At 41.3% G+C, this 15,435-nt stretch overlaps 2 protein-coding genes across 2 annotated transcripts; both read left to right on the top strand.

Annotated features, from left to right (window-relative positions):
* Positions 1-664: 664 nt before the first annotated feature.
* Positions 665-4,534, top strand: wasf3a (WASP family member 3a). The gene is made up of 8 exons (XM_040150956.1): positions 665-797; positions 2,142-2,276; positions 2,392-2,545; positions 2,632-2,749; positions 2,846-3,030; positions 3,584-3,805; positions 3,905-4,209; positions 4,377-4,534. The coding sequence occupies exons 1-8, from the start codon at positions 665-667 to the stop codon at positions 4,532-4,534; spliced, it is 1,410 nt and encodes a 469-aa protein (XP_040006890.1).
* Positions 4,535-7,057: 2,523 nt separating this feature from the next.
* Positions 7,058-13,482, top strand: LOC120803034 (V-type proton ATPase catalytic subunit A). Its single transcript, XM_040151309.1, has 14 exons — positions 7,058-7,148; positions 7,548-7,676; positions 7,894-8,108; positions 8,195-8,332; positions 8,417-8,568; positions 9,006-9,168; positions 9,315-9,423; positions 9,693-9,815; positions 9,952-10,066; positions 10,562-10,625; positions 10,736-10,939; positions 11,531-11,625; positions 12,097-12,268; positions 12,410-13,482. Exons 1-14 carry the CDS (start codon positions 7,067-7,069, stop codon positions 12,500-12,502), a joined length of 1,854 nt encoding a protein of 617 aa, XP_040007243.1. The 5' UTR covers positions 7,058-7,066; the 3' UTR covers positions 12,503-13,482.
* Positions 13,483-15,435: the final 1,953 nt, after the last annotated feature.

Raw genomic sequence — 15,435 nt, 5'->3', positions numbered from 1 at the left:
GCTGCACAGAACCTGAAAATGATGGTAGTTATGGTAAATTGATGATCTTAACCAGCTCATCTCCTACCTATAATTACTGACTCTCTCTCACTAAATCCCTTGTTTCAAATCCATTTGATGAAAAAGTATAAACTGGCTTGCAAATTCACTTAAAAAATTGCCATCTTTTATCACAATAAACTAGATTAAAACAGCTGTTGCTGAACATTTAAAATCCTTTTAAAAACGATGCCCTATAACATACAATAGATGTACAATTTTTACAGGTGGTAATAAATTATGACCTTCAACAGTAAATGGCCCAATATTCAACACAGCAGATATAACAGAATCACACAAGTTTTCATTTTTTTTAGTGTTCACTTTTGTCTGACACCTTTGAGCTTATTAATTAACAGAAAGTACAGAAATACTGGAAATCATTATAGTAGTTATGGGTGAGAAAATCAATAACACTACAGTAACGGTAATGTGCATTAACCTGGAATATGCTTGATGTGTAGGTTGGTGTAACCCACGCACTTAGACATCACGTTTGGTTACGACTGATGAATGTGGATTAATGTGGTGATAGCGGTATTCTCCAGGCTGTAGTGTCCAGTGAACTGTCAGCGCTGTCCTCCATCTCCCAGCAGGTGCTGTGGTCGAGACGTGAGAAGGGGTCATGCCTCTGGTCAAGAGAAACATTGAGCCTCGACTCCTGTGCCACAGTACAGTCCCTGATAGAATTGGCAGCGAGCTGGAATGTGTAACCAACAACACGCTGTCCGCCATCATCCGCCAGCTCAGTAGCCTGAGTAAGATCACAGTTACTCGTGTTCCGCAGCGTTTGTGTCATCACCTGTTGAGGTGCTTCTTTAACCTGAGATCATTACAGGAAAGCTGTGTGATGCATTTTCCCAGTAACTGTCCCTGCCACTACTAATGTAAGAATGAATTTATAGACAGGTTTTATACTTAATTCTTAACTTTATTATCATGCAGCATCATCTCAGTCAATATTTCAGCCCCATTTGCACCAAACACAACACAAAAACCCAACACCTTTTTTGGTTGTCATAAATAAACACAACAGCGGATCAGAATTTCTTTGTGGCCTTTCAGATGATTTGACCACGACATATTGACTTACATCTACTTTGCAATAGGAGTGCTTAAATTTTCTTAATCCGTCAAAGGTGGTTATCAGAAAACAACAGCCAAATATCTTAGTGTCATTTCATCGGTGGGCTTTTAACAAGCCACGGAGCACATTAAAACAGTGTACATTACAAAACATAGTGTACATTGTTATCCATCACTGCAGTCAGTAGTAACATCCATCTACCAAAAATGCCAACCATCCACTGCTGTTCACAAGCAGTAGTTTAAATTGTTCATTTAGCGTAGCAATGTCTTTACAAGCATTAGTGAAAAACATGTGCTTTTTTGTTATGTAGGTATCACAGTTGTTGCACTGAAATATGAGAGACAGAGAAAAAAAATGTAGAGGGAAAGACTATTTTAGGGAGCAAATTTACTCCTGGACATCTGGCCCGTGGATACTGATTAGTGTGTGTGTGTGTGTGTGTGTGTGTGTGTGTGTGTGTGTGTGTGTGTGTGTATGTGTATGGATTTAGTGAAGTTACAGGAGCTTAGAGCTTACCGCAAAGCTTTGTATCACAGGCAGCTAAGACGGAGAGTGAGTGGGCGGAGACGCAAACACAGGCAGTCTAATGACGGCTTCCACATGAGGTGGATCTGAGTTGTTTGTTGTGTGCCATTCATGCAGTTATGTGCAGGGACCAAACACTTAATGCTAGTGGGTAATCTAGGGAAATATAATGGATTCAGAAAAGCTCAAATGAAGAATCCCTATGTTATAAGATAGTTAAATATTCTTATGTATAAAGCCAAATAAACAGAAAAATGGACAGTTACTAAATATACACAAAATTTCAGATTTGTACTCAGAGGGGCTGTTAATAAGGCTCTACCTTAACAGAAAACACTAGTTTTCCTCATCTGTTTCTTTTAATACTTTCCTGTGTCATGCAATATGGTGTTATTCTTTCCTTACCTCCGAAGTGTGACACACTTTTCTATTGATTAATAGCTCCTTCTCTTCCTTCTTCTCCTCCTCATTTGTGCTCTGGTTGCAGGTAAACATGCAGAAAATGTTTTTGGGGAGCTTTTTAATGAAGCCAACGCCTTTTACCTGCGTGCAAACTCTCTGCAGGACCGTATCGACCACTTGGCCGTCAAGGTCACCCAGCTGGACTCCAGCGTGGAGGAGGGTTAGTTCACTGGAAATCATCTGTCTTTTGATTTAATATCTAATTTTTCTGCACTGTCGTTCATTCTCTGGTTCTTTAAATTAAAACCTAAAACTTCTGTGCTGTTGTTTTGCAGTCTCTCTTCAGGACATAAACATGAGGAAGGCCTTCAAAAGCTCTACTGTCCAGGATCAGCAGGTTTTGTCCAAGGGTAGCACGCCCAACTCGGTGACTGACATGTACAGCAGCAGTGACAGGCCTCCTCCCCTCAGCACCCTCACTGCCTACAGGTACTGCATTTGTGGTAAGAAGTGATAAGGTTATATTTTCACTTAATTACAAGTGGGAAATTGTTTTGGTTTTTTTTTAAATGCAGAGAGGATTCCACTGATGCGATGAAATTCTACTCTGACCCAACGTACTTTTTTGATCTGTGGAGGGAGAAAATGCTTCAGGACACAGAGGAAAAGAGGAAAGAAAGGAGGAGGCAAAGGGTGAGAGCGCATTCTGCCCACTTCTTCATTTTTATTTATTTTTTTAGCAAATTGTTTTTCATTCTCATGTTCTGTCCCTCCGTCCACCTTTACCAGGAGCAGAAGCGATGTGTGGAAAGCAGCACCCTTCAGCGTGAGGTGAAGAAGGTGAGGAAGGCTCGAAACCGCAGGCAAGAGTGGAACATGATGGCATTCGATAAAGAGCTTCGTCCAGACCACCGCCACCCGCAGACTCTCCGGCGAGGGGCATCATCTGAGGGCTCCCTCTCCCCAGATGGCAGGTTACTGCTTTTTTTTTTCCTCCACAGAAGGAAGAGATGTTTTGGCCTTGTTATATATTAACTAGAAAGCCATGCGCAATGCCAGTGTGCTCACAATGAAAAAGATTAAATCATAATACTGTAAAAGCTGCATAAATACAACATCTTAAGATTTGTCCTGATAGTCTGGTCACATAAAATTTGCTCTATGTGTCTGGCCATATGTTTTCTGTCATTCCTTACTTTTAAATATCTAAGAGAGGCAAGATTTATCTTGAAGACGCACCTTTAAAACAACTGTATAACTGTATTATATGCAGAAATATGATACTCAACACAAAATGTAGATATCTGGAAATTTTAGTGAAAATTAAAGAGAAATATTAGGAGGAATAAAATCTAAACAGGACTTTAAAACAGGAGATAGATGATTCATTTTGATGAGTATAACCTAGTGACTCAAATAGCAATATCTCTGCTGTGTGAAGATCCAGTTTTGGTAACAACAAAGCCACCACCTGGACAGGTGAAGGCATCTGCATGAGGAGCTTTCTGTCTTTCAATGTTTACCCAGGCCTGACCTCCCAGGCTACCCCGTTCCTCCACTGCCTACCCACACTGCTTGTAACTATGCAAAGTCTCATGATTACGTCCCTGGGAACGCACACCCCTCACCACCTGTGGAGCATGAATACCACAGCATTGATGTCAACTACAAGAGAGTAACCTATGCCACAGCAGAGTCTCACCCTGCAGACCGAAAGAACAGTTCAATATGTCCACCTGCAGATTACAAGTAGGTTTGTTTCTCTGCAAAGGAATTGCACAATCAGAGAAAAAATGGAATACAATTTCATTTTTCCAACACACTCCTCTCTCTTTCTCTGTCGACCAGCTCTGTCGCTCCACCTCCTGCTCCAGGCCCACCCATCCCGTCAGCACAAACAGCCTTCGGTTTTCTTCTGGGTGCGCTACCACCAACACCAAATAATGGAGTTTTGCATGTGGGCCTAGGCTATCCGCTCCCACCTGTGCCTCCTCCAGGACCTCGCATGGTCCCTCCTCCCCCAGGTCCGCCACCTCCGCCTCTCCCTCCCCCCGCTGCACCCTTACACCTACCAGGACCCAGTGAAGGCAGCAGAGCTGAGACTAAGCCTGTGAGGGATGCCAGAAGTGACCTGCTGTCCGCCATCCGCATGGGTGAGTCGGGGTATCTGCACGGTCAGACACATATTGCTTGGCATTGTTTTGTGCTGGTCAGATGAAGGCAGACATAATTGTATATCCTGTCTTATCCATGACTGTGTGTTTGTCAGGTGTACAATATGTGATCTTATTTGAATATATTGTATGTATGCCCTTATTAGGCATCCAGCTGAAGAAGGTCCAAGAGCAGCAGGAGCAGCAGAACAAGCAGGAGACGGTGGGGAACGACGTGGCCACCATCCTGTCCCGACGCATTGCCGTGGAATACAGTGACTCTGAGGACGACTCTGAGCTGGATGGAAATGAGTGGTCAGACTGACCAAACACAAAATGTAGCACACAGTGGAAGTTTTACTTTATTGGATCTCCAGTGCAAATGAAGCAAAATTTTGAATCGCTCACTTTGGCTCCATCTAGCGGGCTCTACATGCTGAGCCACTGCTTCCAGAGTACAATTACTTCATCTTGTATTATCAATCCTGTGCTGCCAAATTAATTTTTCATGAGAAAAATGTATGAATGAGCAGTTTGTAATATACAGTTTTCAAAAAAAGGATTAATTGTATCATAAATAAACATTTAGTTTTCTACCACTGATGAAATGTGAGCCATCATTAAAGATATTAGTAACTCCTGTAATTTTCCTACGATGACAATTCAAAATGTCTGCTGTAAAAAGGCCTTTTAGAGTGCAGCACTATAAAGTAAAAAACTTAGTATTTATTTTAATTATTTTATGGTATCACACATTCCTGATAATACTTTGGACTAAATGTACCCCTCTATACTATGTAAGTGTTTGATTAATAATTCTATTAGATATTCTGTAATGGCTACCTCAAATTGTGACATTTCACTCCCCCACAGTTTGTGTATTAGGGAATGAATTTTTTTCTGCCATTAAATTATTGTGATGTGTCTTTGCTAAAGTTAAGGGTTTTTCTTTTCAGTATTTGCCTCTCCTTTTCACTCCTCTTTACCATCTTCTTCTTCCCCCTCCTTATCTTAGTTTTTAACTTAAACTCTCTTACATACTGGGCACCATAATAACAAATTTCAGTGTTGTGTTTGTATTTTATTTCATACGCAGACATGCAAAAGTTTTTCATAGTTCAACCAGCATAAGATAAGTAAACATACTGTTATCTTTTAGCTGTTATGTATTCTTCAATTAATCACGGTGGTAGCTGATTACCCCACAAGAGATGCCAATGATTGAGGGAAACAGTGTATAAGTTATTTTTTTGTTTGTTTGTTTGTTTGTTTGTTTTACCATTCATGTTAGTAGGTATTTATATACTTATAATTATGTATACAAAGGTTGTCATGTAGTAAATTAATAAATTTTATGGTTAGACTATTACCCAGGTAAAAGGTAAAAGTCATTAGCCAAAATGAGTAAAATATAAATTAAAGCTATGCAGACCAAGTGGTTGTACCCATGGAAGGATTACTGAACAGGACGACCGGGCTCAGGCCCAGGGGCCAAAGGGGTCACGGGGCCCCTGGGCCTGAGCCTCTGATTGAAGTAATATTTCTTGTTGAAAAGTCAATCAGTGAGAACAAGGAGACACAAACGGACAACAAAAAGACGCAAAACTTCCACAAAGAGAGACTAACTGACCGCAAAGATACACAAAATGACTACAAAGAGACACTATACAATTAAAAAAGAGAAGCAAACAGACTACAAAGAGATGCAAAACAGCTTCAAACCAAACAAAACAACCACAAACGTCTGGGTGTCTTGACGGGGCTTTAAGATATCTGTGCCCAGGGGCCCATTGTCTCAAACTCCATCCATGTTTGTCCCGCGGTTCATTTATTCAGAAACTGTTGGAAACGATCATAGTTGGTTAATTGAGGCGAACGTTTCATTCATGTCCAGCAGAGGTCAGTAATGCACCTGGTTGACATTGTGTAGACCGGCGGAACTTACAGCCAACAGGGAAACTGTTGAGCGTCAGGCGCCATGTTGGCTCTGCAGATAGCCAATCACGTCAGAGCGGAGGAAGCCCGCTGACCCACAATGGAGGTGTTTTCTTCCCGTGACAATCCAGTTCCTGGCAGGTGATTAGCACAGCGAAGCTCCTCCTCAGCCTGCTACGGTACAGACAAACCTGGACAACTGCATATCAAGACAAGGTAAGCTATTTATAGTGGCGGTATAATATGAGGCTTTGGATTTACAACAGTTTGAGATTTCCTCCCAGTCTTGGATCAAACACTGTGTTAATATGCGCTAATGTAGCTTAACCTGTACGTATGATGGTGATGATGAAGACAGCTAGTGTTTGCTAGCTTGTCACCTGACTTGTACGCGCACACGCACACGCACAAATCCGCTTAGCTCTCTTGTTACATATGTGTAGTAACAAACATAATGTTGCCATCTGGCTAGAGGATGACAGGTAACTTTACGGTTATGACAGGTTACTTTAACGTTACCCTAGCTTCCGCACTGGGTGAAACACGTCAAGGGTTTTGAAGCCGCAGCTGAGTTAGCTATAGCTGGCTGCCTTGACACTGCTAGACTTGGCCATTCATTTCACCAACTGTGCTGGCTCTGTGTGTTATGGTGCACAGATGAATGTCCATCTCATCGTGGCGTGTGAAGTCAGAGTGTCTAATTAAATTTAGAAAAATAAAAAATAAAAAAAAAAGTAGGCTGACAAATGCATCTGTAACTTAAGCCTGGCTATCATTATTAGAGGAGAGGAGCTACTGCATGTCAGTGCATGATGTGATTTTTGATGTGATGAATTTTGTCTGCTGTGTATATTCGAAACTTGACAGCATCTGTGTCACATTTTCATTTCTCAAAGTTTTTGCCCTGAAAAATCCCATCAAGATGGATACCTCAAAACTTCCTAGGATCCAGGACGAGGAGCGAGAAAGCCAGTTTGGATATGTACATGGGGTTTCTGGACCAGGTCTGGCTTATTTCCCTTTTCTTTAAATGGCTAGAATGCAGTGTTTAGCATCTGATTGTAAGTAGTAACTGTAAGTAGTTTGTTCCAGCTGCCATGGGGGTAGACAAGGATTACATGTTTGTGTGTTCGACAGCCTTTCACACTGTTGTGGTTTACCCTTGAAGTGGGCAATATGGATAAAATCCTATTAAATTTCTCATTATTGTGTGAATAAAATGTTTTTCAAAGCTAGTTGAATGCAAATGAAATGCAAAATGAAAACAAGAAAACCCTTTAAAAAAATGTTTTTGTTGTTGTTGATTTTCAGCATATTCTTTGTCCAACAGATTAATTTCTTTTTTGGTATTAATTTCTATATTTTCTTCTTTTTTTTTTTTTTCAAACCTATCCAATCAACAGTGGTGACAGCTACTGCGATGGCAGGAGCAGCCATGTACGAGCTGGTTCGTGTCGGTCACAGTGAGCTAGTGGGAGAAATCATCCGATTAGAGGGAGACATGGCAACTATCCAGGTGTATGAGGAGACTTGTATCCTTTCTGCTGCCATGTTACATTTATCTGGAGTCAAACATGTCACAAACCTTGTCATAATCTTCCTTAAAACTGATTTCACATAATACATTTTACGAAAGACGCATTATAGAGCTAATTTACTGATAGCGGATGGGAAACTGAATTTGATGATAAGACTAGTGTCTAAAAAGTCCCTGCAGTTTGTTTTGTTTTTCCTAACTTCATGCTACAGCCGGGGTGTCTGTTGGTGACCCTGTCCTTCGAACAGGAAAACCCCTCTCTGTAGAGCTGGGCCCAGGAATCATGGGCTCCATCTTTGACGGTATCCAGCGTCCACTAAAAGACATCAATGACCTCACTCAAAGTATCTATATCCCGAGAGGAGTAAACATTGGTGCTCTTAACAGAGACATCAAATGGGAGTTTTCCCCTGGCCAGAGTCTTCGGGTAAGAAAAATACATTTTCCGTGTGGTGTGGTTCTTGTGTGTCTCTCCTCTGCAATTGTTTTAATTTCACACGGTCCTTTCTCCAGGTTGGCAGTCACATGACAGGTGGCGATATCTACGGCATGGTGTTTGAAAACTCCTTAATCAGGCACAAGCTGATGCTTCCACCTCGCAACAGAGGCACGGTCACCTACCTGGCCCCACCTGGAAACTATGACATTTCTGTGAGTGTTTGTCCTGAATCAAAACGCTCTTCTGTTTGATCATAATTTCTGTGAAACTTATTTTCCTGGGCTTGTTGCATTCAGGATGTGGTTCTGGAGCTTGAATTTGAAGGCGTGAAGGAGAAATTCACCATGGTGCAGGTGTGGCCGGTACGACAAGTCCGTCCAGTAACAGAGAAACTACCTGCTAATCATCCACTGCTGACTGGTCAAAGAGTTCTGGACGCACTTTTCCCGTGAGTAATCCTCTCAGAATAAAATGATGAACTCATTTCCCCTCATAACTACAGGTGTTAAACAATTGGCCCTCGTTGTGGACGCAAGAAATCTTTATGTAGATGTAACAGAAATCAGTGTGTATTTTACAATCTTTATATAGAAAGGTATCACATTTTCTTTGTCTGTCCTTGCGAGCTGTAGTGTGCTTCTCTATAGTATACTCACTGTGCAGATTTGGTTCTTTGTGAGATTGTCAAGCTTCGCATCTCAAAATTTCCGTTTTGACTCGAGCAACTATAGTCTCTATTTTAACTTGTGCTTTTTCTCTCTGAAATACACGGAAAAAGTGAGTCCTCAACTGGTGATTGCTCACAAGATTGCTCACAGCTTATTTATATGCTGTGTGCGAAAATCTGTAAGCCGCATGAAACTGCATGGCCTTTGTGCTGTATAGTTGCGTGCAGGGCGGCACCACTGCTATACCAGGAGCCTTCGGATGCGGAAAGACGGTGATCTCTCAGTCGTTGTCCAAGTATTCCAACAGTGACGTCATTATCTACGTCGGTTGCGGAGAGCGTGGAAACGAAATGTCTGAAGTGCTGCGGGATTTCCCTGAGGTTGGTGGATTTCTGCCAAATACTGTATATATGCTTACTGTTTCCAGAGACCTTCTGCTACTTTTGAGCATAAAACAGAGAAAACAAGTAAAGAGAGGTTCACGCCAGTGTTCAAGTTGTATGTTAAAACCGCTCTCATCCAACAGCTTACTATGGAAGTCGATGGCAAGGTTGAGAGCATCATGAAGAGAACAGCACTGGTTGCTAATACATCCAACATGCCTGTGGCTGCCAGAGAGGCTTCCATTTATACAGGTACCAACCATTCACATTATAGAGGACAATCTCATGGTTTATTTAAATGCTACTACATGATTTTTTTTTTTTTATTTAAAATGAACAAAGACAGTAAATTTTCCCTTTTTTGTTTCTTAATAAGCAATAGGACAACTTAAAACACCCTGAAATCCCATTTTGAATGTTTGTTGAAGTAGCTAACATTAAGTAAATGCTTTTCTTATTTCCAGTTGTTTGGAGAGTCCATTAAATGCACTTTAATTTATCATATAAAATTGCCTTTGCAGGTATCACATTGTCCGAATACTTCCGAGATATGGGTTATAATGTGAGCATGATGGCTGACTCGACATCTCGATGGGCTGAAGCTCTAAGAGAAATCTCTGGGAGACTGGCTGAAATGCCCGCTGGTAAGTTCATCAGTTGCAAGGGAAATTTTTTTTTTTTTTTGGCGTTGTTGTTGTTTGTTTTGTAAAGACACTGTCAGACAGTAGCTGCGACAGTTTGCTGTAAACCAGTTACAGTCGTGTATGTCGTCCTTTGCAGACAGCGGTTACCCTGCTTACCTGGGTGCCAGGCTCGCCTCCTTCTATGAGCGCGCTGGACGTGTGAAGTGCCTGGGAAATCCAGAAAGAGAAGGCAGCGTCAGCATCGTAGGAGCGTGAGTTGACTTTCGTATAAGCAGGGGAAATTATGTCAAACTCTTATACATATACATATTAAACAGCTTAAAGTAGGCGATTGTATTAAAATTCCATCCATTTCATTTTGTGCATATTTTAGTGTTCTACATATAAAATGTTTGTACTTACTACTGCTATTACTTCTACTGTACCCTGCGTATTTCCGAAGCTGACCAGGTGTCTAAAGTAATTTCCTACTGAAGATCGACTTGCAAAACTCATCTTTTTGGTACATGCAAGGCTCCTTCATCATCTGAGTTTCAAGTTTCTTGTCTTGTTTCCTTTCTGTCAAGTTTCTTGTCAAGTTTCTTGAGGGTCTTGAAAAGGCTTTCAATGTCCAGACCTCATGATTAATGTTAAATTTTTCCTGGGAAACTTTTTCGTGGGAGTAAGAAAAGTGGGCAGCCTAACAGAACAAGTACATTATCAATTATTAGGCTGACTTTTCCTCTAATATAATGACTTCCTCCTAGTGTGTCGCCCCCTGGTGGAGACTTCTCAGATCCTGTCACTTCAGCCACATTGGGAATTGTTCAGGTAAGTGATGGGCATCGTAACATTTGACTTAATTCACCCTGCAGTCAATGTTTTCTTCCTTGCGCATCATTCTGAGGGAGTGTCAGTATTTGCTGTTTTCTTCTTTGCAGGTTTTCTGGGGCTTGGACAAAAAGCTGGCTCAGAGAAAACACTTTCCGTCTGTAAACTGGCTGATTAGCTACAGCAAGTACACACGAGCTCTGGATGAATATTATGACAAACATTTCCCTGAGTTTGTTCCTCTCCGTACAAAAGCCAAAGAGATTCTACAGGAGGAGGAGGACCTGGCTGAAATCGTGCAGCTTGTAGGAAAGGTGAGGCCGATTTAAGATTGTAAAACACTATACCTCAAAAGTAACTAAAGAGTTTCATTGACAGGTGTGTTCGATCAGAAACTCATGTCTGGGGGAAAAAAACAAAAACCCCCATCTTCAGACCTTCATCAGGGAAAATACACATGGACAGACATCACTATTCATAATCTGAAGGACTCATTGACATTAATTTGTATGGATGTCCGGGGGGTGCTGCTGGCGCTGTCCGATTGGTGGTTTTCCTGGGCTATTTTTATATATACAGTATATATGATCTGTCTCACTATTTTAAATTTTATCTGATGATGGTCAGAGGTTCGAAAAGGCTTTAATAAAGTTAGTACAAGTGACAACCTGACAACGATAATCGGTATCTGGGAACAAAATGGCCAAACTGTAAAAGTAATTCCATGGCTTTGTTTTTTTTATAGCCAGTTAATGAGTTAATGCATTTAATGTGTGAAACCGGTGTTTTATAGAAGCGGCTTCTGTCAGAGCTGTATTATTTAATCATTTAAATCGTTACCATGCCAACCTGGTTAATCAACCACTCTGAAAATATAAAGGACACTGATCTTGTGTTGTTCGAAGGCCTCCCTTGCTGAGAGTGACAAGATCACTCTAGAAGTTGCTAAGCTCATTAAGGATGACTTCCTGCAGCAGAACGGCTACACCCCCTACGACAGGTAAGAAAAAAAACCACAGTCCCCAACCACAACACGCGCATCTTTTCCATTCAGAAGGTATGAAATGGCTTTGCATTCTTTTTAAGATCCACAATAACCGCATGGAATCCTGTAAACATTGAAGATGCTACTCTCTTTGCTCCACAACAACTGAAGACCTAAACTTAAAAAAAATGGTTCATAATTAAGTCCCTTTTAGAACATTTCTGGAAAAAATTGCTATGAGCTACAGCAAAGTCATTGCTGTCCAGCCAGTACACCACTTAGAAACTGATGCACTTTCAGACATCATCAGTGATTTCTGTGGAACCAATAGGAAAAACTAACATGGTCCTTTAGTTTGACATAAACCAAGGCAGCAACATCTAATCATGAGCAGATGCTGAGGGGAGAAGGCGTCTAAATATTTTTCCTTCACTTGATTATTGCATAAACTGTGAGCTTCACACGTTCCTCTGCCCCTACACACAGGTTCTGCCCCTTCTACAAAACTGTTGGCATCCTCTCGAACATGATTGCTTTCTACGACATGGCCCGACACGCGGTGGAGTCCACAGCCCAGAGTGACAACAAAATCACCTGGGCCATGATCAGGGAGCACATGGGAGAGATCCTGTATAAGATCAGCTCCATGAAGTTCAAGGTACATGACTGTTCCTCATTTTTATGGGAGTTGACCTTGTTGATCATGTTTGTTTTATTGACCCATTTTTCATCACTTTAGATAAATAACTTCTTCTCTGTTGACACAATCCCTGTTTATGTGGTTTAATGGATTCTTTAGGACCCTGTGAAGGATGGCGAAGCTAAGATCAAAGGAGACTACGCCCAGCTGCTGGAGGACATGCAGAACGCCTTCCGGAGCCTGGAGGAATGAGTTTCTTACCTCTAAGCTCCTCTCCCAAATATCCAAACCCCATTGCAGTGTTCTGAGTGTCTGCCTCAGTCATGTGAACTCCTTTCTTCCTTGTTGTTTACGTCCCCTTAAACATTCCATGACCTGGAGAAATTTGCATTTCATTTTGATTATATTTGACTCATCGCTACAAAAACGCAACTCCGGAATCCCCAGAGACGCCTGAAAATATGACAACAGCTTCACTCAGCCCATTACAGAGCACTTACAGATCACTGCGCTATCATGTTGTGGTTAAAATCAGTGGGCCCCAATCAAGTGCTGCACTAGCACTCAACTACTAGTGGCAACAGACTGGAAAGGGATGCTTCTTTTCCCCCAGATGTGACAGTGATAAATACAAATTATTAATCAAATGGGAATATGCACATGGGCAAAGGGACAGATGCACTGTATTCTTTCAGGGGGTTTAAAGCATTCTTCCACCTTTTACCTCTTAAGTTTAATAGTGATGCTGTGGACTATATGCTTGATATATACTTGATATTGTACAAAAATGTGAATGAATGAGTCCGTTGGAGTTGTGTTGGAACAGATATCTCAATATTATATTCATGGTACATTACTTTTGTCTGAAATAAATGTAAAGAAATGACTACACACAGATATTCAGTAAAGGATTCTCAGCTCTACATGGGACACATGTTGTTTTAACTCTCCAGGGTGATTATTGACTAAACTTTTGAAATCTAATTTTCTCTATAAAATATTTGTAGTAGCTTTAAAGAAAAAAAAAAGCATGACACTTGAGTGAAATAGTTAAGCCCCAAGCCACTCTTTTAATGGCTGCACTGTCACATCAGATCCGAATATTTTAAACATCATGTGCATCATTTTATACTTATATTACCACCTTAAAGCACGGCCAAGGCTCTTAAGCAGTGCAAACCTTTGTGAAACCAGACTCAATTTGACATAATTTATGCTATAATTTGTGTACTCTGACTGATAAATTAGATAGATTAACTGAAACACTGGAATGAATTAATGATTTAACAGACACACACACTCAAACACAGGTAATTTTGGGAAACAAGGCCTAGTGAAAAGGATGAGGAGCAACCTTTTCATAGGTGGATGACTGATTATTTTATTCATGGATGATTATGTGACCATTCCTGTCTGATCATCATGCTACAGTATCTTTGCGGTTTGCTCATGTGTAACCTCCATCATGTGTCGTTCGCTCAGGCTGTTGTCTACGACTCACAGCATTAATTCCTCCAAAAGAGATTAGAGCCGGTATCTCGGGTTCCGGGCTCCATCAAGACTAATGGAAGCAACCCTCAGGAGCAAGAGCGGCATCGTTTCTCTGCATTGATTCAGTCCATCCAGAGTCACGCACGTGCAGACATTAAGAGGTTTCAGTGGTCTCAGAATATACCAGCCTACAATTTATAATGCACCTGTCTCTCTCACTCTCTCATTTCTCAATTCCTACTGACTGACAGGCGGTGTGTGTGTAAAGAACACAATAACAATTTTATATATGGGTTTGCTTTGTGAAAGGTGAGGAGGGCAGGTGCCATCACTCTCAGTCCATGTATAACATTTGTATCTGCCTTTCAATGCGGAGTCAACGCTGCCTTTGTTATCGTTCCATCTTTTGTGTGGCCATAGCCCAAGTTCACCTGACATTTGTCAGAAAGGGAACTCACCATCTGTCCATTTCAAAGAAAATAGAATGATGAAGTGCTAATTTAATGACTTTAAATTGTAGTCTATAAAAACTATTATTGGTTATCTTGTCTCTAATATTACCCACCGGATGACCCCGTCATATGTTGCATCAGTATTCCTCTCTAAAAATGAACGTTGACTACTTTATGAAACCAGCTGATCCTCCAGGCACTAGAGTGTGTTTTCCCAGTTCACTGAACTATCAGTTCTGATGCACAGTTTTTTAAAAAGGCTGCCTTTTACCGCTACCTGGCCTAAATCACGCATTAACGTTCCATATTTCTTTCAATTTGCTCTTTCTACCGACAAAATAAGTGCTTTATTATGATATTAAAGACTGGATTCAAGTTCCTGAGTTGGATAAACAAGCTCTCTGCAGAAGAGTTCATGAGCAAGAATCTGAATCCAAGTTCCTAACATTTGCAGGGCATATGATTTGTAATTGACCCTGTGCTCTGACCAATCCTCTGCAGGGGGGGTCGAGAGAGAAGTAAACTTCCCTGCAGGGAACACTTATCACATTGTCATTGTTAGTATCCAGTGTTGTCACAAATGTCATACAAAGGGCACTGTATAGATACACTGGCTCATATTAACAGCAACACAGGAGCCTCTGATCTCACACACGCACACATACAACCTTTCAGGGTTTTCTGTGTGTGAGCTGCAAGGTCAGGTTGCTTGTGGGAGGAAATATGATCCTAGAGGGTGGGGCTGCCCTGTGGATCGTCGCTCACTCTCTCATCCATGAGTGCCTGTCATGTTTCTCATATTCACCCGTGTCCAGCTCAGTTTGGATTATCAGGGCTGCTGTTGCAGCTTTTGAACACCTCAGCATTGCCCCTCAGCTGTGGGAAGAGATATGAAAGACTCCTGGCTCTCTGGCTCCCTCAATCAGTTTAGGTAGCACCTATATTTACCAAGCTTGCAAAAATTAAATCTTAAAATGGTAACTGATAGAAGCTTTAAAGCAGAAGTAGGCTGAGTATGCTAAAGAATGACTTGTGAACTATTTAATGAAATGTAAGGAAGGTAGTCTTTGGAAAAGTGAGCAGGCAGATGCAACACAGTTTCAAAACCACTTGTCAGGAGGAATCCAAGTTGCACTCTGTTGGGTAACTTCCACCGCGGGAATCCAAGAAATGAAAACCATCTCACTGCACTTATTCGGTGTCACCGCAGCACCAGCAGAGCGGAAACCTGCCAATTTCCTT

The sequence above is a fragment of the Xiphias gladius genome, chromosome 17 (assembly GCF_016859285.1).
Source record: "Xiphias gladius isolate SHS-SW01 ecotype Sanya breed wild chromosome 17, ASM1685928v1, whole genome shotgun sequence".
NCBI classification, from domain to species: Eukaryota; Metazoa; Chordata; class Actinopteri; order Istiophoriformes; family Xiphiidae; genus Xiphias; species Xiphias gladius.
Note: the sequence above shows the minus strand (reverse complement) of the source record. Positions and strands in the feature narration are given on the sequence as shown.

Bases quoted from the DNA above. Each gene is read 5' to 3' on its own strand.
- LOC120803034 (XM_040151309.1), top strand. From the start codon at position 7,067: ATGGATACCTCAAAACTTCCTAGGATCCAGGACGAGGAGCGAGAAAGC. The intron at 7,149-7,547 runs GTCTGGCTTATT...TCCAATCAACAG, and splicing joins ACATGGGGTTTCTGGACCAG to TGGTGACAGCTACTGCGATG. The intron at 11,626-12,096 runs GTAAGAAAAAAA...CCCTACACACAG, and splicing joins GGCTACACCCCCTACGACAG to GTTCTGCCCCTTCTACAAAA.
- wasf3a (XM_040150956.1), top strand. From the start codon at position 665: ATGCCTCTGGTCAAGAGAAACATTGAGCCTCGACTCCTGTGCCACAGT. The intron at 798-2,141 runs GTAAGATCACAG...CTCTGGTTGCAG, and splicing joins CCGCCAGCTCAGTAGCCTGA to GTAAACATGCAGAAAATGTT. The intron at 2,277-2,391 runs GTTAGTTCACTG...GTTGTTTTGCAG, and splicing joins GGACTCCAGCGTGGAGGAGG to TCTCTCTTCAGGACATAAAC.